A 23,390-nucleotide genomic window follows, 5' to 3' on the forward strand; every position below is an offset into this window, starting at 1 on the left:
GAATATTCTAACTGAAGGCGGGGGAGGGGGGGAGGGGGGAGGTTTAATATTTATTTTTCTCCATCTGATGACTTTGGGACTATAACAATTTCCAGAATGCTGGAGTTTACACTGCTGGAGCTGTAAAAATAACTCGTTCACAGATCTATAGAAAAATGAGATGCTTGCTTACTAAGATACAGTATGCATAGATATAACCACATTTTTAAGCTGTTAGTAAGTCCATAAAGTTAATAAAGAACTGAAGAAGTTTAGTTCTTCAAGCTCTGCTACTTGTTTGGCAAGTCCCTGCTACAGTACAAGTGATAGTTTAACTCTCAGCTGGGGGAAACTGGGGAAGAGGTTAGTTGTAGGAGAAACACGTGAATGAAAAACATAGAAAAAGGACATAACTAGTTGGTTGTTAGTGCCAGGAAAAGCAACTAGAAAGAGAAACTTACAGTGATGAACGCCAACGTGCAAGAATCTGCTCTTCCAGTCCTGTTCATTCCCAAACAGTAACCTTACTAAAGTGATTAATATGCTGATTGTGAACTGGTTTCTCTAAAGGAAGAGACGCAAAGCCACCTAGAAGGGATAGTGCAGGAAAGAAGGCAGGGAGATTACAGAAGCAAGCAAAACTACAACTGTGCTTAAGGTTGCAATGTGATGCTGAATCATACCCCGTAGTCATAAAGCAAGTATCTCTCCTCTTGGCCTTTTACTGTTATAAAGTAGAAGTTAATTTTCTTTTTGTAAACATAATTTAATCTATAGCAAGTTAACAGCTTTTATGAAGAGCAGGTGTCATAAAAAAGCCAGCCTTTTTGCTTGATGTATTTTTTCTAGTGTCTTTGTTCAAGACAGCAATCCTTTTGACATACCTATTATGTCAGGAGTTCAAGTAGGAGCATACTGACAGATACATGATCACAACAGCTTTATTCAGTCTCATACTTTTAAGTTCTAACATCATAATTTTCACTTGTGATTCATGGAGCCCTTGAGAAGTACATACATCGATTGTTGAATGGCACAAGTAGTTTTTAAGCACACCACAGACTCTTAAATTTCAACCCAGCAACCTCTTGGCTGTTCATAAGTCAGTTTATAAGCACCATTATAGGAATGGGAATGATGGACAACTGAGTGCAGTTTACCTTCAGCCTTCACTTAACTTGAGATATAGTTATCACCTCACCGTCTGCATTCTTCCTTTGGGAAGAAGGGTAATGTTTCGTTAGCAGAACTTTGATTGTACTGACAAAATTTTCCAGCCTCAATCAGGCCCAAGCTCAGAACTGCTTGGTACTTACCACACATTCCTCTCCCCCCCACCCCTTATTTTAACAACTGTCTCCTAATTTCTCCCAGGAGGCCAAGTGGTACGCAGCCCTCTCCCTGCCCTCTGCAGTCACTTGGCTCATAACATTGCTGCTGCGTCCCATCAGGAGGGAAATCAGCCAGAGAGAACCAAGTCTTACATTTTACAAAGCTCATTCTGAACAAATGCGTAAAGAATATTTTTGCTGATCACTAAGGATACAACTTTAGACACCCTTCATACAGCAGAGCTTCCCAAACTGAGTTGAGAAGCTTTCAGTAAAATCAGCTGATCACTTAATGTAGTTTTACTACTCTCATTACTTCTGCTCCATGTTTTGGTAACTACCCAAATTATCAACACCTGTCAACATTCACATTTTGTACATCATCAGTGTACACCAATGTACGTAGGGTGAACTTCACAATACCAATAAGTTTCCTTCCCACTTTAAACCAATCACTAAGAAAATTGACAAAAGAGATGAAAGTCTTTGGCACATCTTATCAGAAATATACATATATAAGCTAAATTAGCATATGCGTCTGGACAATACTAAAATAGCCTGGGAAACAGTCTGTATGTTATTCACCGAATGGCACAATGATTAATCTTTTCCCTTCCCTTCCATGGTCATTTTCCATGCCCTCTCATGCTTCTTGTGACACCCATCTACAAGAAGGGCCGGACGGAGGATCCGGGGAACTACAGGCCTGTCAGCCTGACCTCGGTGCTGGGGAAGGTCACGGAGCAGATCATCTTGAGTGCCATTACGCAGCACATGCGGGACAACTGGGGGATCAGGCTCAGCCAGCATGGGTTTATGAAAGGGAGGTCCTGCTTCACTAACCTGGTCTCCTTCAATGACAAGGTTACCCGCTTAGTGGATGAGGGGAAGGCTGTGCATGTTGTCTACTTGGACTTTAGTAAGGCTTTTGACACCGTCTCCTACACGGCTTGGATAAGTGCACTCTGCGCTGGGTTAAAAACTGGCTGGACAGCCGAGCCCAGAGAGTGGTGGTGAATGGAATAAAATCCAGTTGGCAGCCGGTCATGAGTGGTGTTCCCCAGGGCTCAGTACTGGGGCCAGTCCTGTTCAATATCTTTATTGATGATCTGGATGAGGGGATCGAGTGCACCCACAGTAAGTTTGGAGACGACACCAAGTTGGGTGGAAGTGTCGATCTGCTGGAGGGTAGGAAGGCCCTACAGAGGGATCTGGACAGGCTGGACCGATGGGCTGGGGCCAACTGTATGAGATTCAACAAAGCTAAGTGCCGGGTCCTGCACTTCAGTCACAACAACCCCATGCAACGCTACAGGCTGGGGGAGGAGTGGCTGGAGAGCTGCCTGGCAGAAAAGGACCTGGGGGTGTTGGCTGACAGCCACCTGAACATGAGCCAGCAGTGTGCTCAGGTGGTCAAGAGGGCCAATGGCATCCTGGCTTGTATCAGGAATAGTGTGGCCAGCAGGACCCGGGAAGTGATAATGCCCCTGTACTCGGTACTGGTGAGGCCGCACCTCAAGTACTGTGTTCAGTTTTGGGTCCCTCACTACAAGAAGGACATCGAGGTGCTGGAGCGTGTCCAGAGGAGGGCAACGAAGTTGGTGAAGGTTCTAGAGAACAAGTTTTACGAGGAGCAGCTGAGGGAGCTGGGGTTGTTTAGCCTGGAGGAGACCAGGGGAGACCTTATTGCTTTCTACAACCACCTGAAAGGAGGTTGTAGCGAGGTGGGGGTCAGTCTCTTCTCCCTAATAACAAGCGATAGGACAAGAGGAAACAGCCTCAAGCTGCGCCAGGGGAAGTTTAGGTTGGATATTAGGAAAAACTTCTTCACCAAAAGGGTAGTCAGGCACTGGCACAGGCTGCCCAGGGAAGTGGTTGAGTCTCCATCCCTGGAGGTATTTAAAAGACGGGTAGATGTGGTGCTTGAGGACATGGTTTAGTGGTGGACTTGGCAGCACTAGGTTAACGGTTGGACTCGATGATCTTAAGGGTCTTTTCCAACCTTAACAATTCTATGATTCTACGATTCTATGATTCTTGCTGTTTTGAGGATTTGTCTTGGTGATGGAGGAAGAAAGAGGGATGTGGCTAAGGGGAGATAACTGGAGGTTGGGGTGATGCAGGGAGAGATGCATCTGGAGGTAAAGGGGACAGCACAGAGCAAGGCCAGACAGTTTAGGGCCATCAAGAACTGCCAAACCCATCCTGGTGTCTCTCAGGTGGTATACCAGGAAGAGCTCAGCACCCTCCAAGCCAAAAGGAAGGGATGGGAAGTGTGGCAGAAGACCATGGCTTCTGTGAGGGCTTGAGCACAGCTATGCCAGGAGAGGACGCGCTACGCAGCACCTGACAAGGTAAGGTGTGCTTTACTCCAGACCTGTACAAAGCCTTCTCAGCAACTGCCTTGCACTTGTCTTGCCTGCCCTGTCCCAAAGGCTCCCTTACAGGGAGACTCCCAGGTTCATCAAGGAGGTATCATGGAAATCCCTTGTAGGAAAAAAAATAAAAAAAAAAAAAATCGTAAATCAGGGTCTGGCACCCCAGGCACCCTCCGGGATCACTCACTGCACTGGAACACCAGTCTGGTGGTCACAGCACTTATGTCATGGTCTTACAGAAGACTTTGAATAAAAGGTCTTTTCACATTACCCACAGTATATATATATAGTATTACTCCCCTCATATCAAAGACTCTTTTCTCTGCCATCTGCAGCTATCTTCTGCTCCAGCCTAGAGACTTCAAAGGAGGCCAGATAAGATCTGGGCAGGATATCTGAATTGCTGCAAATGTGGTTTAGTAACATATCTAGGTATGAGGTAACCATCAGAACCTGAACTGTAAATATGTGAACCTAGCCAGAAATGCACACAAATGCTTTTTACTTAAGGCATTATCACTGGGAGGGAAACCTTAGTGACTTTAATGATTTTATTCCTGATAATTATTACCTTTCTTAATATTTCCTTATCTGTTCAAACCACAGGTTTAAAATACTGCTGTAATTGAGCTCAGTGGGAAAACTGAAATGATTTTTCATTATATTAGGTAAGTGGCCTGATAAAATGTAACAGGAAATGGACTACACAAGCAGTTTTGCAGTGACATGGAGATCAACCTTCTGGTTAGCTAAGAGACTGGGGAAAGTAAGTCTTAGAAATTCATCTTATTTGACATGCTACAATAATTTGATATTCAAAGCACTGACTGTAAGTTCATTATTTTATGCAATTACTGCCCATTATTCTCAGACAATGATTCAGTAGTGCCCTGCGATAAATCCCAAGACTCAAGAGCAACCTATCTAAGATTCATTTCATTTCAATTATTAAGCAAATAAATCTACTTGAGCCAAAATCCTTTTTGGTTTTGGGTTTTGGTTTTTGTTGATTTTTTTTTGTTTTGTTTTTCTTTTTTTAAAGGACCCCTAAATTCAATTAAGAGCTCCTGTAAAGACTCACCCATTTACAATGGACCTCTAGTCATGGAAAATTTCAATTTGAAATACAGTTATTTCAGCTTGAAGCATAGTTCTTATAAAACTTGCTCAAGATTTCCACTGTGACAGCGTATTTTCTACACACCTCTCTATAGACTTACATATCTTCATCTTGAAGTATGTCACACATTGCCTCTTCATCTCCCACAAGAAAGGTCTGGTTTACATAATAACCTATGATGAAATTACTACAAATGTCTGGATGCTGAAACACTCTTTTCCTTAACTTGTTAATACATGCAAGAAAACCCACCCCTGGTATACCACTGACATGGCAAAACCAAGAACTGTTATTAGTCATGTGATTTGACTGACATTTCCCATAGCGTGGTAAAGAAGAGATCTAGATGTTCACATCTAATCTTTCTGCCTACAAAGGCACAGGGTTGCATGGCTACTTGACCTCTGTCTTGTCAAACAGGAAATCAGAAACCAGAGTGATGCTATACTTCTTTTTTTAAGAAAAAGGCTCACAATGTACGTTCAGTATTAGAAATCAAGACTCTAAAGCCATATTACATTTAAATTGCTTAGTGACAGTGCTCTCCTCTCAACAAATCTCATCAAAAGGGATGAACCCCAAGCTATACACATAACAGCACTATATACCCCTAGAGCGTTTCATCAGTGTCATTGCCATGTCTGCAGTGTGACCTGAGCAATTATTTTAGGTGAACTGGGTAACTGTGGCACAATAAGGGTCAGGACAAGTCAAATTCATGAAGTACACCCAGTTCCATAGGGTGTCCATGGGATGTTAACTCCAAACCAGAAAACTCAAGCCCTGTGACAGCCTGACTGCAAAAGCAGCACTTTCTGTCAATGTTTAGTTCCAACTTCACCATCTTCCATGGGTTAACTATGAAAGGGAATAGATGATTTAAGTCTTCTATGCATCCTAAATACAAAGTGACATTGAGAGATAGCTGTTTGGATACTGATCACTTGGCTGTTTCAGATGATTAGACCACAGTGCCATAAAAGGAATGGGATAATGTTAGGAAAACACTGGTTGTTGTTCAGTCTGAAGGCTGCTAAGCATGATAAAATTCTAACAGGCATAATCAATATAGCTACTTGATACCAGTATCTTCAATTATCACACCAGGGGATGCTTTTCAGAAGAAATGGCTGAACCCATAACATGAGTTCAGCATAGCTCATCTTTCAAACAGGTCAGGGAACTCTTCTCTGAAATCTTACTGAAGTAGCTGACCACTTCCTTGTGAAGCACTACAGTTAAGAGCAACTGTAGTTGCTGCCTTACAGATAAATTATTTTCTTTCATATGCTCTTAATTTTGTATGTGTCAGCATATCAGGCATGGGAATAATTTCAAAATGATAACTAGCTTCTAACTAGCATGGACTACATCTCAGCTGCTTCTTTTAGAATTAATTTTAAGAGTTTTTGATACTAAGGTGACAGTACTATACTTTAAGTCATCTGAAGCAAGCAAAATTATCTTATCTGTCCATACACTTCTATGGTAAGTCTCTACTTGATTTCAGCAGAAAGCCTTGAAGTATGGGATTGCTTCTCAAGTGATCTCTTGAAATACTCAAGTAGTTTTATAATACATCGTATGACAAGTTTATTATGACAACTTCTTTTACAGCTATTTCTTTAGGGAAAATTGTCACGATCAAAGTTTTATGAATATGAAGAATTGCTCTTAAGAGAAAGGTCCAATCTGTGTTCTGCTCTGAACCCTAGCACTGATCCCGTTCAGCTGGTAGATAGTATCAGACAAGACTTACTGTGAACAGCTTAAGGTTCAAACAGCAGTAGTAAAAAAATCCCAATGCCTTGAGTGGGAAAGAGAACTGTTTCCTGAAGGATAATCTGTGCATACTTCAGAAAATATTCAGGGCAGTTTTGAACCTTCAAAGTGTCGTGGCACAAAAACTGATTTTCTAAAGCAGATTCTTTCTGTCAGTTTGGGTGAATGACAAAATCAGTTGTGCATTTTAAGGGATGATTCAGACCTTAGAAGGGATGCTGCATTTCCTACTTTTCAGTGTGTTTTGCACTAGGAAAGACTTACAGTTCCGAGGTCAATAATGAAACAATCTCCTCTGTTGAAGCTGGTCCAAGCCAGGTCGACTTCTGTGGCTCTTACAACTCTCCGGCCCTTGATATGCAGAAGCCTCCTAGCACTCAGATCATTAGTAACCACATGATTAAATCCAGAGGCAACACCACCTGCCTGAATAAAACAAAACAACACAGCAGCAAGGTTTATTTCAGTTTGATTTCTGCAAATTTACCTTTTTGCTACAGCTGAGGAGATAGCAGGGGAAAAAATAGTTTATGCAGTGAGAGGTGAGCCAAAATAATATACTGTTAAACAGTGCTGACCACAGACTGGACAGACTTGGGGAACACTGCTGCTGCTGAACTCTGAGGTGTGAGCCTTTATCTGAGGGAGCAGATGTCACCCTGCTTCAAAGGGTTTTCAGATGAATGGGGAAAGGGAAAGCACAGGATTTACCACACTTTCCTGCATCATCCAGAGGATAAGGTAATGCTCAACCACACTGTTAGGACAAAAATCAGTAGGTTATCAAATGAGGACTGAGGGAAAGCAGAGGAATATGAAGCTCCTGTACAAGTTTTCACAACTTCCTTAAATTCAGAGGTCTGTGTGGTTGTAGTGCCTGGTTATGTGTAGCGGGAGGTGTCATTCTATAGCAGCTCTGTAATTTTCTGAAAGGAATATTTGCAACTTATGAGGCAACCTAGCAAAGAGCACCAAGCTGGGGGAAGCGAGACCAAACTATTGATTTACAACCTATGAAGTGTAAGTTTATGCCTAACTTATTCCTGTAAACTGGCTTGGCTGTCTGCCTCTGTGAGGCAGCATTCTCCACTCCTCCAGGAAACCCAGATCTGGGGTTGTAATAGAAAGTGTCTCTTGAAATTACAAAGAAAAAAAAAATGTAAAAGAGTGGGCAGGTCACTGTCAAGCTCTCTTACGCAAACAGAGTTAAAAGCTTCAAATTGGTTGTGTAGACTGACAAGTTACAAACCTCCATAATGGGAAAAAGGCTGACTGAGCAATGGCTCCCAGAGATCCTACTACAGGGAGATTCTCAGGAGATACATTACTTTATTTTTAAAAAACACAGATGTCTCAAATAATTCCCTTCCAAAGATTCTGCTTCTGGAAGTGACACATCAAGGAGGCCGACACTACAACTTTTTAAAACATAAAATTTTCATGAAAAGTATTTGGGAGTTTTTTTACCTACCTCAAAGCAAAAAACTGCAGTAGGACTGCAAAAGCACCATTTTTAGACTAAAGTGAGGTTTTGGTCTTTTCCACTCTGCTCATGTTTTTAAGCACTTAAGCACATTACGTTTTGTATTTGAACAAAATGATTCAGTCTAAAACATAGAAATGGTTTCTGTGAAATTTACTGCCTCCCAAACACAGAGAGTCCCTACTGTTAGTGCCCTTAGACACACAAGTATGAAATCTCAAGATAGCTTGATATGAGGGGGCGGGGAGAGGGGGTGGAATAAATCACTGGGACAGGTTTTCAGTTTCAGAAGAGACACTGCTAAACAAGCTGCTGTTTTCTGTACAAGTACTGGGACACCTATAGTTTAGGATAGGTAGTTCAGATCTAAAACCACTAAAGATTAAGAAACAATTTTTAAACTTTCAGTAACAGATACAAAGCAAAAGATTTGATTTTACTGGGGGACAATGTTGCATATATTTTAGGAATATATTTTGACAGCTGGCTCTTTACCTTGTATTTAATTCCTCCTTTGAAGTAGCTCACAAACTCAGTAGACTCATATCCTTGAATTTCTCTACTCTGCACAGGCTTTCCTCCTAAATAGTCATCCATTTGAACAGTGAAGATCGCTGCAGCTGTGCTTTCATCCTGGGTACATTCTTTCCCTGAAATAAGATGAAATATTATGTCTATAAAGCACTAATATAACTTTGAATTCTGTCGCAGAAATTGTTTCTGTGACAACCAGGCACTGCCTTCAGCAGGTTATACAGCCCATGTATATGTTGCAACAAAGCACTACATCATAACCTTGTTCACCACCAAATGTATGACGATCCAGACCATTTCTTAACTACTTGTAGAACTGCATTCATAAGAAAAAAAGGTGAAAAATAGCCAAATTTGTCTTCTCTCAGCCTCTTTGAACAACAGAACGTTTTAATTAAGTGAGTTTAGCATGACAAGTGTCTACAGTAGTGATTTTGGGACTCTGAGTTAAAGTGCAAAGACCAAGGAAGGTCATGTCAAAGGACTGATTAGATGGTAAACCAGATATTTATGCTAAGAGCAACCTGCCAAGCCATAAAGTTAAAATAACTCAAGAGCAGTCCTATTGACGCTATAATGCAAGCAAACGGTATTTTGCTCAGGTATCTTTTATTAGACTGCCTGGTACAGCTGGGAGAAAGAAAAGTAGCTTTGGGGCTCAGATATTTGCTTCATGAGGTCACACTGTTTTGTAGCTTTCAGAGATTAGCCTCTTCTGAGGACTGGGGCAAAATGGCCTCCTTAACTAGTGTGTTGATGGCCTAATCACACTGCAAAGTAGGCTGTATATTGAAATAAAACTTTTAGCATGGGCCCATACGTTTTTGATTAACCTTTTCAGCAGTTTTGATTGTTTCAAGAAGAGCGCAAGTAGGATCGAGTCTCAAAAAACTGGCTTCTCAGGAACTGTTGAAGAATAAGGAAAAGTGAGGTTTTCCATTTAGCTTTTATTTCTTCTTTCTAAATAAGAGGGAGATGCTGGTATACAAGCGACAGTTTTCAAGAGCAGCTTCTCACTTACATTAACCATTTCCTTGCTTCTAGGTGACTGAGTGGAAAAATACCATAGAGCTGCAGACAGTCCAGACACCAATACCTCTCACAGGCTGTGGGAGAAGGGGAAGTGTGTAGTGAGGTCTTGGTGTCACCTCATGGTGTAGCGAGTCATTGGTGTCACAGGAAGCCTGTCGGTATTAGGAAAGAATAAAGCATGGCAGGGGGGGAGACAGGGATATCTAAGGGCATCACTGACCTAGCTCCTCTCTTATGGAGAATGAGTGCCCTATTCGTGGCCCAGCAGTGCAAATGCCACAAGAGGACTCCCCTCCGCCCACCAACGACTGTGCTTCTCCCAGGAGCAGTGTCACCACTGCCACCACCACAGCTTTTGTGGGGACATAGGTGAATGGAGGCCTCCAGAAAGCAGTAAGGATGAAACAGGGAAGGGATCCAAAGAATAATGGAGGCATAGGGAAGTGAAGAGGATGAGGCCTACCCACAAAAGGTAAAAAACATTACTGAAAGCAGAATGTAACACAAGAACCTCTAAAAAAAAAAAAAATCCCCATCACTCAGTGACCAGAAGAACTTACTATGTGGCAATATGCTTTCTCAGACATGAGTACCACCTTAAAGTTGGTGCTAAAGTTTTGGGATTTTGTTGGTTTTTTTGTTTGTTTTTTTTTGTTTTGTTTTTTTTTTTTTAATAGGGCTATTCATGTCCATTAGGACTAGATCCTTCAGATTTATTGCTTGCAATTACACAACAGGGTTCAGGGCCAAAGAAAACTGGTTTTGGAACAGTGTTAGAGATAAGAACTACTACCAGGCTCAGTCTCACAGCTGCTATGCAATCAAATACTCAGTGAAACCCTTTTTAAAAAAAGAAGTGAGCATTAATCCAAGTGTAGGTTATTCAAACTTGTATGAAAACCAGATTTACCTTATAGTCTGAGGCAAAAACAGCTATAAATAAGCCAGAGTATATAGGAAAAAGAACAAAATTTTTTACCAGACTAGATACTGGTTCACATGGATAGGTCTTATCACTTAATCTCTGGGGACAAGGGTTAAAAAATAGTTTAAAAACACCATGCATGATTTTATTAAAGATACTAAGTGGGGTATAGCCAGTCTTACTCCCACAAGTAGCCTCATACTGGCATAGTACATGCTGTTTCCACTAGTGATAGTTTCAAGTCGAGACGGCTCCCTTAGGATTAGTAGTTTAGCTACTAAGACACCCCTCAAGTGCCAGTACAGACAACTGCGCCAGGATCCCTGAGCAAAGTTAAAAATTGATACAGCTACGATGACACAGATCCACATCGATTGCCTGGCCATGCCAACACCATTGCAGCACCTGAGTTAGCTTGCTCAGAAATTATCCGACCTGGACAGCACTTCACCGTATGTGAGATATTTGGTAAAACTGGCTTTCGCTTAGGAAGCCTCAGCCCAATAGAACAACTGTTTGGTCACTTTAACTCTAGGATGCCAGTCACAGCACAAGACTGTCAGCACATCAAGGTCACAGACCATCCTCCCATGGTCTAGATATCCTTCTGACCCCTGGGGTATGGCCAAGCAAGGTATCAGGAGGAAGTTTGCCACTATATAATATGAAAATTCAATGCTCTGCTTTTATTCTGAATTTGTGGTCTTTTTTGGTGAAGTCAGAACCCGTTCAGACTCAAAGCCAGCGTATGAGGCCCACACAATAACACATGTCACAGACGACAGGCAGGAGTAGGACCGTGTCACCAAATGGCAAGGCCCTTGTAAGTATCTAAGCCCAAAGTCTGTAGGGTTTCCACCAATCTAGTATCGCAAGAGTTCGTTCCATCCCAAAGTCTGACTGATAACGACTGCTGTAACTGTTCAGAGGTGGCTCATGGGAAGTCTTCAGAAAAACCCTACGGAGGTCTTCCTGGCCCACAGGTTATACAGCCTTTGCTCACGAGGGTAGAGTTTGGTGTACATAACAGTGGTGAGAATCAGTCAGCAAAAATACCAAAATGATTCAAACTCTTGCCCTGGGTGTGACTGCCCTTCCCCATGCACCTCATACGAAGTTTTGGTCTCCTGTTGCTATTAAGCTTGCAGCGGTGTTTGAGAATCTCCACCCCACTACTGGCGTATCTTGCAAGCAGGAAGGTATTTCCCAGCAGTTAGCCATGCTGCTGCCAACCTGCCAGCTGCATAAGAACAATGTGTGCCCAGATTACCTGAAGCTATTTACAGTATCTGGATATCACTATATCAGCACAAGATGTGCATCAGCGTGTACAATTAAAACTCTTTAGCCAACAAAGAGGTTTTAATTAGTGCAAATGTCAGTCACTGTTTTGACTTCACTTCCACTTGCAAAGAGGCCTTGCATCTTTCCCTGGCAAGTGTCCGCTATACCTTAACTACTACATAAATAGTTCTAACTTCATTAACAAAGGTCCAAATAGCCAAACCCTGCTATTAACTAGCAGTGCTGTTGACATAAGAACATCTGCCAGAAATTCATTTACACTGCCATCTATGATTATACTCTTGTCAGAGACAGACACTATCCCACATGCCAGCTGGATAACTCATAATACATGCAAAACTAAACAAGCTTCAAACATTTATGCAGAAACGATCCCAGCTTTATTTGCTATTCTTTTTCAATGCATCCAAAAGTACAATGAGAACCACAGCAACTCAAACACATTCATGTTAATACACATCGACCTGTCTTTATGTGCATTCACTGAGATGATTGCTGACAAACACAAACCTTGTGATGGTGAAACAAGAACAAAGTAATAGATCTCAGGGAGCTACACAGTAACCACTGTGGTCGGATGACTTGCTGACCAGACAAGGAAGTCTCAAGAAACCTCCAGAAGATGAGGACGTCACCTAAAATGCGTCCTTATGTCAGATTTATATTGTGCTGTAAACACTGTGCTAGTCAAGGTTGAAGGCAAAAGACATCAGCCCAATTCCGGTGTCCCCAGTTGCTTCAGGAGGGGCTTTACTGGGCTGTCAGACTGATACTGAAGAGGTTTTACAGAAAACTTGGTGACTTTGCCTCCAATCTCTGTGTGCCCAGAAAGCAAAATTAGTCTAGTTGAAAAAGACAACATCTGGACACAAAGCAGTGCAACAATGCCACAGGGAAATGCGGAGATGAAATTTTGGTCCTAGTGGAAACAAAGGCAAGCAAACTTCATCTGAACGAAGGCAGGATTTCACTTGTGAATCTTGGTTGGATGCAGCCAAGGCTCGACTTTAACCCTTCAGTACCTTCCCAAACCAACATCGCAAAGCACACAAATAGTCACCTTTCTGTCATACCCCACTTTCTCACCCCCGGAGCCCCTTAGCACCCCTGCATCAGAAGCGGTGAGGCTTGGCATCACCCAAATCCTCGCCTGTAGCCCTACTTCTGTTACTTAAGCGCCTCAACTTAGAAGCTTCGCTCTCGCAGCACTGCTGAAAAGGGAGGGGGAAAAAATTCAGTTCCCGGTCCCCTGGAACCCAGCGAAGCCGCAAGAAACTCCAGCAGCAGCAAGGGCAAAAGCACCCCGGCCCCGAGACCCCGCTGCCTACCGAGCCAGTAGTGGAGGCGGTAGGCGACGGCGGCGCCGCGGCGGAGGGTGTGCAGCACCAGGTAGGCGTCCCCCACGAAGAAGTCGCCGTGGCGGCTGGGGGGCACCAGCACCAGCTCCAGACGCTCGACGCGCCACACCTGCAGCCCGCTCTGCCGCCCGGCCTCGGCGAAGGCCGCCGGGGGCCGGTCGGGGGCCATGGCGAGGATGCGAGGAGCGGAGAGCGGGGAGCGGAGTAGCGGCGCGGTCGGTTGGCCCGCACCGCCTTTAGAGCGCTCGGCCCGGCCCCGCGGGCGGAGCGGGGCCAGCCCCGCCCGGGGTGGGGAGCCCGGTGGGGGGAGCGCCTGGTCCCCGCAGGGCACCGGGATGCGCCGTCTCTGTCCGGCTCCCGCCGGCGGCCCCGGTGCAGGCTGGCCGAGTTCTTGCTTATTTATTAGTTTTTAACACGCCTGCAAAACTCGCCCGGCATACCTTTTCTTTCTGTGCCCCAAAGCCGCTGCAGAGGTGTTACAAATAATCAGCATCCCTTGCTGCAAACGGATAATTTTTCTCTAGTCTAAAATGAGTCTAAAAAAAAGTAAAGAAAGCAAAGCACAACCGGCCCAAACCAGTAGCTACGGGTGTTATAGTGCTGTGCATTTAGCTTATACAATTATCACATCTGCCTTGTTTTTGTAAGCTGCTCATACCAGAATACAAAGTGTTTTTATAGCTTGCGCTTAGTCCTGGGCTCCTTTTTTACCCCAGATTGCAATGGCAGAGCACAGGTCTCATTCTCCGTCCAGTAATTTCATTTTGTTTGTCCAATATTGCCAGGAACCTTTTTGTAGGGAGAAAAATCTTGCATCTTTTTGAAGATTCCAGGTGAAGGCCAGAATTTATATAAACTTCCCCTTCTCAGAAAATGGAAAACATTGTGCTGGTGTTTTTTCAACACCATGCAACAACAACCCAAAAGGATACAACTCACTTCCTACTTGTCCTTTATAAATGGCTGGTACATCATCCTGGCAGGTCGTTACAACACGCAAATTATAGCAAATCACTGCTTTCATCTGATATTGATAGGAGGTAGATTAATCTGGATAGGATAGATAGGTACAGCTCAAGCTGTCAGTATATCAAAAGATACATTTCAGAGAGGGTTGTGTTTAGGTCCATTATCTTATCCACCTGCATTAATTTTGAGGCTCATGATTTCCCTGCTAGTTTGTTTTAGCAAGTGAATACAAGCACAGTGTAAGCGTGTGGATCCACCTGTGGGTGGATTGGGGTGACCCCAATAAAGAGAGAGAGGCACAGCCAAATGCAACAGAGCAGCTAGAGAGCACCTTCTCCAGCAAAAAGTTTAAAAAAGCACCACATATAAGAAATCCTTTTAACTATCTTCCCTGCCTTCTTTTCATACTGTCTGGTGTACGGTTTAGCTATTGAGGGAAAAGATGCTGTTACACAATGTGTACCTACTACCACCTCCCATTTTGGTGAGCATCCTGTCATCAGCTTGCCAGACAGAAGCGTACAGGCACCCTAAGCTCTACCCTCGCTGTTTAAAAAAGGAACCTGCGGGCACTCTGCTTTGTCCAAGGTCCAGGTGAACATGTTACAGCTCACCTTCACCAGTTGACGGCCAAGCATTTTATCCCTCATTCTGCCAGGGCTGGGGACTTGGTGAGGCTGACCCTACTTGATAAAGCACCATGCCTCCCAAATGAAATACTTTTCTCCAGACCATTCTTCATGTGAAGAAGAAAAATACTTCAAGAAGAACAGCCAAAAAATTCCAGCAGTTCCGGTTTCACTATGGTATCAGATGTTTTGAAATATTCATACAGGGTTTCCCAGCTTTACCCTTCTATGCCAGTTGTTCTTTTCACTTTTACTCACTTCATTACACCAAGCAGTTTTTCTTCCTCTCATTGCATGCCTTTTTGCATTCTTGTACATTAGTTAGCTTTAGTCAGTGTGAGCAGAACTTACCACATACTCTATAATTATATGGATTTATTATTTCTTCTGAAGTTGGCAAGTTGCACTCACTTTGGAAGTGTGCTGGGTTTTGTTCATACCTGAGCTCAAACCAGCCCGGTGTTATGCAGCCTCATGTCTCCTACCTGTTCTGCCTGTCTTGCCAAGCTCAGAGTGTTTGTGCACAGATTGCACAGGCCAATTGAGTCAAATTTACATCTCCTTATTCTAGCTTTAAATTTTCAATCAACAGACCAAATACTACTCTCAGCTGTATCCCTGTGGCTGTGATGAGATGCACGCTAATGCTGTTTGTTCAGCATTGACCGTGCCTGGTATCACACAGCAATGGACAAAGGTTAAAGACACAAGAACAGTTTAACTGTTTTATCTCGGAGTCTGTGGCACTACTCAGACACAAAGGATGTTAGTACTGATGGCAGAGTTTTCTCATGCCCAAGTTTGTCTTACTAGGATTACGTACTATGTAATCACTTACTGGCTGCTAGCAAAGAAAACCCTGGGTTGAAGTTTGTATTGTGAGTGCCAGGATATTTGTTTGCACTCTTCAACATTAATTTTTGTCTGTTTGCAAATCTTGCTTTTGCAATCTCAGTCCTTATGAAAGTTGTACTGTCTTTTGTCTTGATCCATTTCCTTCTATTTTTTGTAGCAAAAATAAGCACTGACACTGTTAACACTGCACAGATTTTCAAAGCATTTTAAATAACCAAAAGCTTTCTAACATGCAGTTATTCAAAATCAAAATTTTAGAGAAAAAAATGAGAAGTATCCACGGATTTGCACATTCAGAAAGAATATTTAAAATTACTTTTTATGTGCTTTTGCATGTTTTTTAATGTAGTAATTGAAGTGAAGAGAACTACAAAACAACACCGTTTTTGTGACTCATAAGTCCCAGGTCAAATTGTAATTACTACACTCATTTGAAATTGCACTAGAATGGAATTTCAGACTACCTTAACATTTCAAAGAATTCTGTTCTAATTTTCTAAAGATTATATTTTGGTGACAAACTATGGCTTTCTGAGAAGGATGGCAAAGACCTAGTGCTGTTTTAGCTTTGGAGTAACAAAGGGAAATAATTTTGCCTCACACCCTTTCCTCAGTGGGAGGGTGGTTATAGCAATTGGCTGCTGTTGCAGATCAGGAGCACAATCATGCAGTAAAGATGCACAGATTTCTACCTGCTTGACTGCACCGTTTGAGATATGTCTATCTTTAGATGCCTGCTTTTTTCCCCATGTCCAGATGGGGAACAGTGATGAGTGGTGTCCCTCAGGGGTCTGTATTGGGACCAGTACTGTTTAATATCTTCATCAATGACATAGACAGCAGGATCAAGTGCACCCTCAGCAAGTTTGCAGATGACACCAAGCTGAATGGTGTGGTCGACACACCTGAGGGATGGGATCCCATCCAGAGGGACCTGGACAGGCTGGAGAGGTGGGCCCGTGTGAACCTCATGAGGTGAACAAGGACAAGTGCAGGGTTTTTGGTTTTTTGGTTTGTTTTTTTTTGCTAATTTGCTTCCAAAGTCTTTTGTTATATAGATTAAGGGATCTTCTTCCCTTTGAGTATTGTTGTTCTGTACTGCATATATGCAGGGTGTGGGTGTGTATAAACATATGGAAAAACAGAATGCAATGTACTGAGTTCTGATTTTTATACCTATCAGGATTGCAACAAAACAAGGTGGTGTTTCCAGGTGATGCACACAATGGAAGGATCGAAAAGGGAATGTGAGGAGAGAATATTTTCAAATGTCACGAGTGTTTCCTTCTACAAAGCTTATTTCCTCTTCATCACGTATGACAAATACCCTCCTGAACATTATGACCCTACCTCAACAACGGGATTACAGATGTTTAGTTTTTCCTCCAGTTTCATATTACAAAGTTTGTTGTACACAGAGTATGTGTGTCAAAAGCATACTCTTGGCCAAACAGTCACAGAGATCAACCCCTGTTCTCATCTGTTCTGTTGCTGAATTACGAATCAATAGTTATTTCAGATTTACCCCAAACACAGTAAGTCAGTTCACAGATCTGAGCTAAATTCTTATTCCCAACATACTTCTAAAAAAATAATCACTAGTATGAGCAGAAGAAGAATTAGACCATAAAGCTTTAAAAGCCAAGTTATCAAAACTAGGCTATAGAACTCTGTTACCACTTGTTAATTCTTTCCGTTCTCTCTTCATCCCTCAAACCATCCTGCTCAGTAGCCCAGCTTCAACAGGAGAGGCTTTAGCAAAGCCAGAACATGCTGAAGAAAAACTGAAACCTAGCTTTCCTCCTTACTGGCAAAGTTTGAGTCACGAGGCTACCAGATGAGAGTTATGCAGAATCCCAACCAGTCCCCTGACATAGAAGTAGTAAGTCCTCCTTCACCTTCAAGAGAGGAGTCTGATTTTCAAGTCCAGAGCAAATAGAGGGCCTTAGTGTGTACCTTTGAGGCAGGTATCTAAGGCATAGAGAGGGTAGGATCACAGCCACTCTGTGTGCTCTGCTTGGCAACTGGCTGACTCCTACCTACGTCCTGCTCTGCTTGCGTGAGAGCTCTCTCACTCTCTATGGCGTTGTCTGTGCTCCCTGTACAGGCAATGAGGGATTCTTCAGTGGCACCCGCCACTCTCAGCTGTGCGGTAAGGACACTGCAAGCCCAGCAGCTGAGGAGCTCTGACTCTCCAAATTCATTCTTCAGCAATGGTGCTGCCTAAGTAGGGCATGCAGAGGAAGCAGTCTGAATGTTGGCTTCAGTCAAAGAATCTAGGAAAACATTTTTGACACTGGGCTAGCGAGAAGTGAAGTGTTAATTATTAAGTATGTGCTTAATGCTCTCTGCATTTTTCTTATGTTCTTCCCCTGAAATATTCAATGAGCAGCATAAAAGTTTAATCAAGAAATTCTGATTATATGTTCATCCCAAGGCACAGTATATTGTATCTCAAGGGGACGGAGAGAGGGAATTGAAGCACTCCTTCAGCAATCCCCTATCTTCCAAGAGAGAGAAGGTCTCCTTTATGTTTATACGACATGACATTTTATTGCATGGTCATGGGAGTGGACAAGATTCAGAAAAACATTCTCAGATTCATCATTTTCCTACCTTGGCTATCTAGACAGAGAAATACTGTCATTATTCACATCAGTGATTTATCAGCCAGTCCACGTTTCCTGCTCATTTGGTCTACCATAGGAATAAATCATGCTGTTCTGTATGGATACGTGGCTCAGAAAGTTTCAGCAAAATCATCCCACTGATCCTTAAGTTTGCTTCCTTATATTTAGATATAGCAGTCTCAAGTTTGATGGGGAAAATCTCCAGCTCTTTGCAAAGAGTTCAATTTTGGGTTTTCAAAGAATCAGTGTATCTTGGTTGGAAATAGAAAAATGGAAAGGCCATTCTTTATTAAGAAAGATTCAGAGGCATTGGCCAAAAATTATTACTCAGAAAGTTTAATTAAAACAAGGCTACTTTATAGCAGTTGATAACTTCGATTGTTACAAAACCTCTTTCACTCTCTTTTTTCAATTTCCACAGTATTGCTGGGATTCAACTGCACACTGCTTTGTGAAACAAGATGCCCCATGAAAAATGGTTGGTTCCATTCATGTCATTCACATGGTGCACTAAAGGTTGTACCCTGTCATAAGGCACAAGTCAGTATCAGCTGATTGTCCATTTGCTTTGCATAAGTAGAATTGGCAATGTGACTTTTTTCCCATTACAAAAGATGAAGTGACATCACTTTGCATTACGGAGGATGGAAGGCAGTAGGGAATTAAACCTTCCTTCCTTCCTTCCTTCCTTCCTTCGTTTCTTTCTTTCTTTCTTTCTTTCTTTCTTTCTTTCTTTCTTTCTTTCTTTCTTTCTTTCTTTTCTTTCTATTCTTTCTTTTCTTTCTTTTCTTTCTCTTTCTTTCTTTCTTTCTTTCTTTCTTTCTTGTGTAAAGTTCAAATGCATAGCCTAAAAGGGCTATGTATGAGGTAGTTACAGAATTTGTCTGCATAGACTGACATACTCTAAGTGTCAAAGAGTTTATCCATTTTGGATTTGAAAACACTGTAATTTTGGTCTGACTGTAATTTCAGAATGATCTTTTGAGTGTCAAGAAGTGATAATTGAAGTTTTTTATTTGTATGTTGCAGCATACAGGTTTTGATGATGGTTTAAGTTATTTTTGAATACTTGGAAAAGAGGGACAAGAAAACTGCCACATTCCCATTTACCATCATTGCAATAATTAAGGTTAAAAGCACCTAAGTAAAACCAAGGAAAAGAGGTTTACCCAAACACAAGAAATCAGCAAAAATTCAAAGAAAGCACAATCATCTTCTGGACACGGTAATTAAATATGCAACATCTGTTAAGCTCATAGATCAAGCCTCTAACAAGATATCCTTAAATCTGTGGAAGGAGGGCCTGAAGTATTGGATACAGCAAGCAGAGGAGTGGAGAGCACTCAGGGAAAACATCCTTTCCATCTACATAAATCAGGGGCTCTTCTAGACATCTACTCACAAAGGAGAAAGGGGGAACAATCAAATCTGTAGAAAAGTGGTAAAAAGCAAAACTGCTGGTAGTTATATAAACTGAGGTAGGATTTCAGTTTAATTTATTTCATTGCATTCTTCAAATGGTAAATGTTTCCTTCATTAATTCCTTGATACTAATTTGTCTGAGACAGTTACTAAATTTAATATAAAAAGGAACAATCTTTGTGAGACATTAAATTAAGATCGTGAGGAAAGGGTATTTTTGCCAAGATTCTAATTACAGGTGTATTTTGAAATAAAGTTATTCTGAGATAGCTTTTTCTCTTGAATGAAGATAATACATCAATGCCTCTATGCGTTTAAAGGCAGTGTGTGTGAAAAGCAGAGTACTCAAAGCATGTGCATTTCCTACCCCCGTTTAGCAAGTAGTGCCTCTGAATTCTCTGTCAGAGAAGGAATAAACTCATTCATTGTACCTGATTTCAGTGGTAGATATACATGGAGTAGGCCAGATTCTCTATTCCAGGCAAAACAGTTGTAAGATTAATTTAACTATGAATAAAAATAGGATTTAAGCTTCTTTACATTTTCAGAATAATACAGATCACTGTAGTGGTATGGCTGCTTTTTAAATATAGAGTAGCTCCTCTTTAATAGGTATCTGCAAGTATTGAGCTAAGTACTTAAATTATGTTTTTCATCAAATCTCACATATGAACTTATTCTGCTTTTGGAAACCATGTATTGAAACTATTTTTTTCAAAACATTCATTGACCTTCACATAAAATTTGAAATGCCTTCTAACAATTTTTTCAGTTTTTAATTCACTGACCCTGGGCACTTTTACTTAAATCACTCAAATATCTGAAACAGGAAAGAAGGGGAGGGAAATGTGGGAAAGAAGGAGAAGACTTTTTGTTTCCTGACTTTCTGAAAAAAGTCTGTTTGAAGGTTTCTTGAATTTGGTACACCAACTTGGGAAAATAAACATTTTCTAGATTGTTCAAGACATCCAGTTCTTACCAAGATCATATAGGAGAGTATTTATGCCTCCCACTTGTTTTTTTAAAGCACAAGCGTATTGTTATATTTCAATTAATGAAAGGCTAAGGTGGTTTCAAACTCTCTGAGAATGACACATTTGAGAATTATGAATTTTGTTACTGTGTGTCAGCTTTTATGTATTAGCCAAGTTTAATTATGCCAGCACAAAACACTAAGATCACTAACAAGAGCACTGTCACAGCATTTTAAAATTAATACTCTCAGCATTGTTTCAGTTTGAGGAAGGCAGGAAAGTTTCCTTGATCAGCCTTCCCAAATTAAGTGAGTAGTTTCTACGATCACTGACATTTATTGGGCATCTGCCCATTGAGTTTAGCAGACCCACAAGCAAAGCCATCTGAAGAAGAACAAAGGCATCTATAAATTTGTTTCTACATCAAGGTCACCAGATTTATAAAATTAACTTCCTTCTTTTCTCTGAAAAACTGAAAGTGTACTAATTCACTAAAAAGCTGCTGAGATCTGCAAACCTGCTGGAAGCAGCTTCTAAAATAGTTATCTTTTGGCAGCGCATGTTCAAGACAGGGTCTTGATGTTGCTCAAGAGTTCTACAGAAAGATCTATTTTAAATAAAAGCTTGGGACTGATTCCTGTTTCAAGAGTCTGAGACATACTTACGGGAAAAGGACCCAATCTGTTTTCTGATTAGCACTATGCATAAAAAGTATGGAGGTGCCTCAACATTAAAAGTTGTACTGTCAACATAACATTCATTTCAAAGTTGATTTCATAAATCTAAGTGACACAAAGCAATACTTTGTTAGGGTTTTTTGCCACTCAGCAGGAACAAGTTTTTTTCATGAGAAAGTCTGAAGAACACACATTTCGTATAAACTCAAGTCAGATTAGCAAATCATGCAACTCCTGAGCCCTAGACTCCAAGGCAAAAATTAATCTTACTGAAATCAATAAATTTTCTTAATGTCTTGTTTTAAGGAGCCTATTATTCCAGAGAAGGCATGTCCTCAGGGACACAAGTGTATTATCTTTGCAGATCCTGTTCTCCTGACTCCTCTTCCAATTTGATTGTCCACTAACAAAGGGCAGACACCAGATAAAATGAAGTGTGAGGTAAAATGCATAACTGATGTGAGACAGTGAATTGCGCAGATTATTTACATACCTTCAATCCTAGCTAGCATTAGGCATAGTTCCCAGAAAAAATGAATCCTCTGACTGTAAAAATAGAGCTAATGTCTCCAGTATTTATCATCCCCTCATTTCCTTCGTGTCAATAATACTGTACATGTCCCAAACAGAACTACAGCATTCACTCCTTCCAGAACAGTTGAACAGCTACAAAGCATCCTTTAGCTTCTTCCCCACATGAGTAATTTAGGTACCTCTTTTTCCTGGGTCTCCAGTTTATCCTGCTAAGGTAGATCCCGTCCCACCATCCTGGTGCAATGCTCTGAGGTCTCTGGCACTCTCCTGTCCCACGTTTCTAAGCTCTGCTCCTGAGCCTTCTTGACTAGATCTGTCTAGAAGCCAAACATAAATGTTATCTCTATCCCAACCATTTCCCCTTCCTTGTTTTATATATATGACTTCTGGGAATACATTTCTCAAATTTCTACTTTTAAAAATAAAATCCTGAGCAGCACCACAAAAGACTGGGGGATGCCCACTCTTACAGAACCTACAATGTTGTGAAACTGTGATAAACTGTGTGGTGCTAGAAAAAAAACCTAAAAAATAATAACCCTCCTCCCCCCAAAATCCCAGATCAATAGTCAATAAATAAATTCGATTAATATCGTGCTCTTTTTTCTTCAATGACACAGTGACACAGAAACACAGCACTGTGCACATGGACTGTGTGCTTGAAATTCCAGATCTGGAAGTCACTTAAGGCTTTGTCCAGCTCTTCCTGGATTCAAGAGAAACTTTTTCCTTATGCAATGCAAGGTAGCCAACATTATGTGATTACACAGCCCCTGTGTGCTTGGGCTCATGTTTCTCACAGAGCATGCCAGCCAGCTTTCAGAGACGTGATCAGATGGAAGCATGCATACTGATACATTATTTCAAAATACACCAGGCCATTATATTCCCTTTCCTTCCTTGCCTTTTCCACAAGGACAGAAAATTTCCTCTGTTGGGAAAAGAAAAATCCCTTTGGTGTCCTTGGACTTTCTCTGTTTCTAGTTATTTTCACTAGTAACACTGCTATTTACTTTCAAAGGTACATAACCATCAACAAGAACAATTATCCTCTCAGGAAAACACATACAGGAACATATCTGTTTATGGCTCCATGTTTTGACTTTCCACTGGCTGCCAGGCGATTGTTGTTTTCCCACCCATCTCTTGAGATGAACATGCAAGGAATATCACCACTACTTAGTTACTATCTTCTTCAACTGTGTAGGAAGCAAGTGCAAATAAACTGTTTCTCTTTACAAAGTTAAGGATGATAGGTAGAGAGTTAGCTGAGGAACATGCTATTACAGGTAAGTTTATTGTGCTAAGTATAATTTTAGTACAACCTACATGACTGTTTTATTTTTCCAACTAAGAAAAGGCCTCTGTGGAGGAAAAATAGCACTTCAATGTTTATAAAGCTTTATGTTTTAAACAGTTACAGAATAGAACTTGTGTGTTTCACGTGCTGCCTGTTGGTTTGTAACTTGAGGA

At 41.5% G+C, this 23,390-nt stretch overlaps 1 protein-coding gene across 2 annotated transcripts in view; it reads right to left on the reverse strand.

Annotated features, from left to right (window-relative positions):
• Window positions 1-22,218, reverse strand: part of SCIN (scinderin) — a 62,444-nt gene extending 40,226 nt beyond the window's left edge. Inside the window, exons 1-3 of one of the 2 annotated variants that reach the window (XM_087774132.1) lie at window positions 22,097-22,218; window positions 8,569-8,723; window positions 6,855-7,016 (exon numbers count right to left, since the gene is read on the reverse strand). In XM_087774132.1, the coding sequence (XP_087630258.1) occupies window positions 6,855-7,016; window positions 8,569-8,670 (264 nt within the window). In that variant the 5' untranslated portion in view covers window positions 8,671-8,723; window positions 22,097-22,218. Of the gene's footprint in view, window positions 1-6,854; window positions 7,017-8,568; window positions 8,724-13,197; window positions 13,474-22,096 lie in introns of those variants that run through there. The other variant, XM_009461171.2, reaches the window with a different exon arrangement.
• Window positions 22,219-23,390: the final 1,172 nt, after the last annotated feature.

Source organism: Nipponia nippon, unplaced genomic scaffold (assembly GCF_047370975.1).
Source record: "Nipponia nippon isolate SJK-2023a ecotype South Korea unplaced genomic scaffold, ASM4737097v1 scaffold_1, whole genome shotgun sequence".
In the NCBI taxonomy this organism is placed as follows: Eukaryota; Metazoa; Chordata; class Aves; order Pelecaniformes; family Threskiornithidae; genus Nipponia; species Nipponia nippon.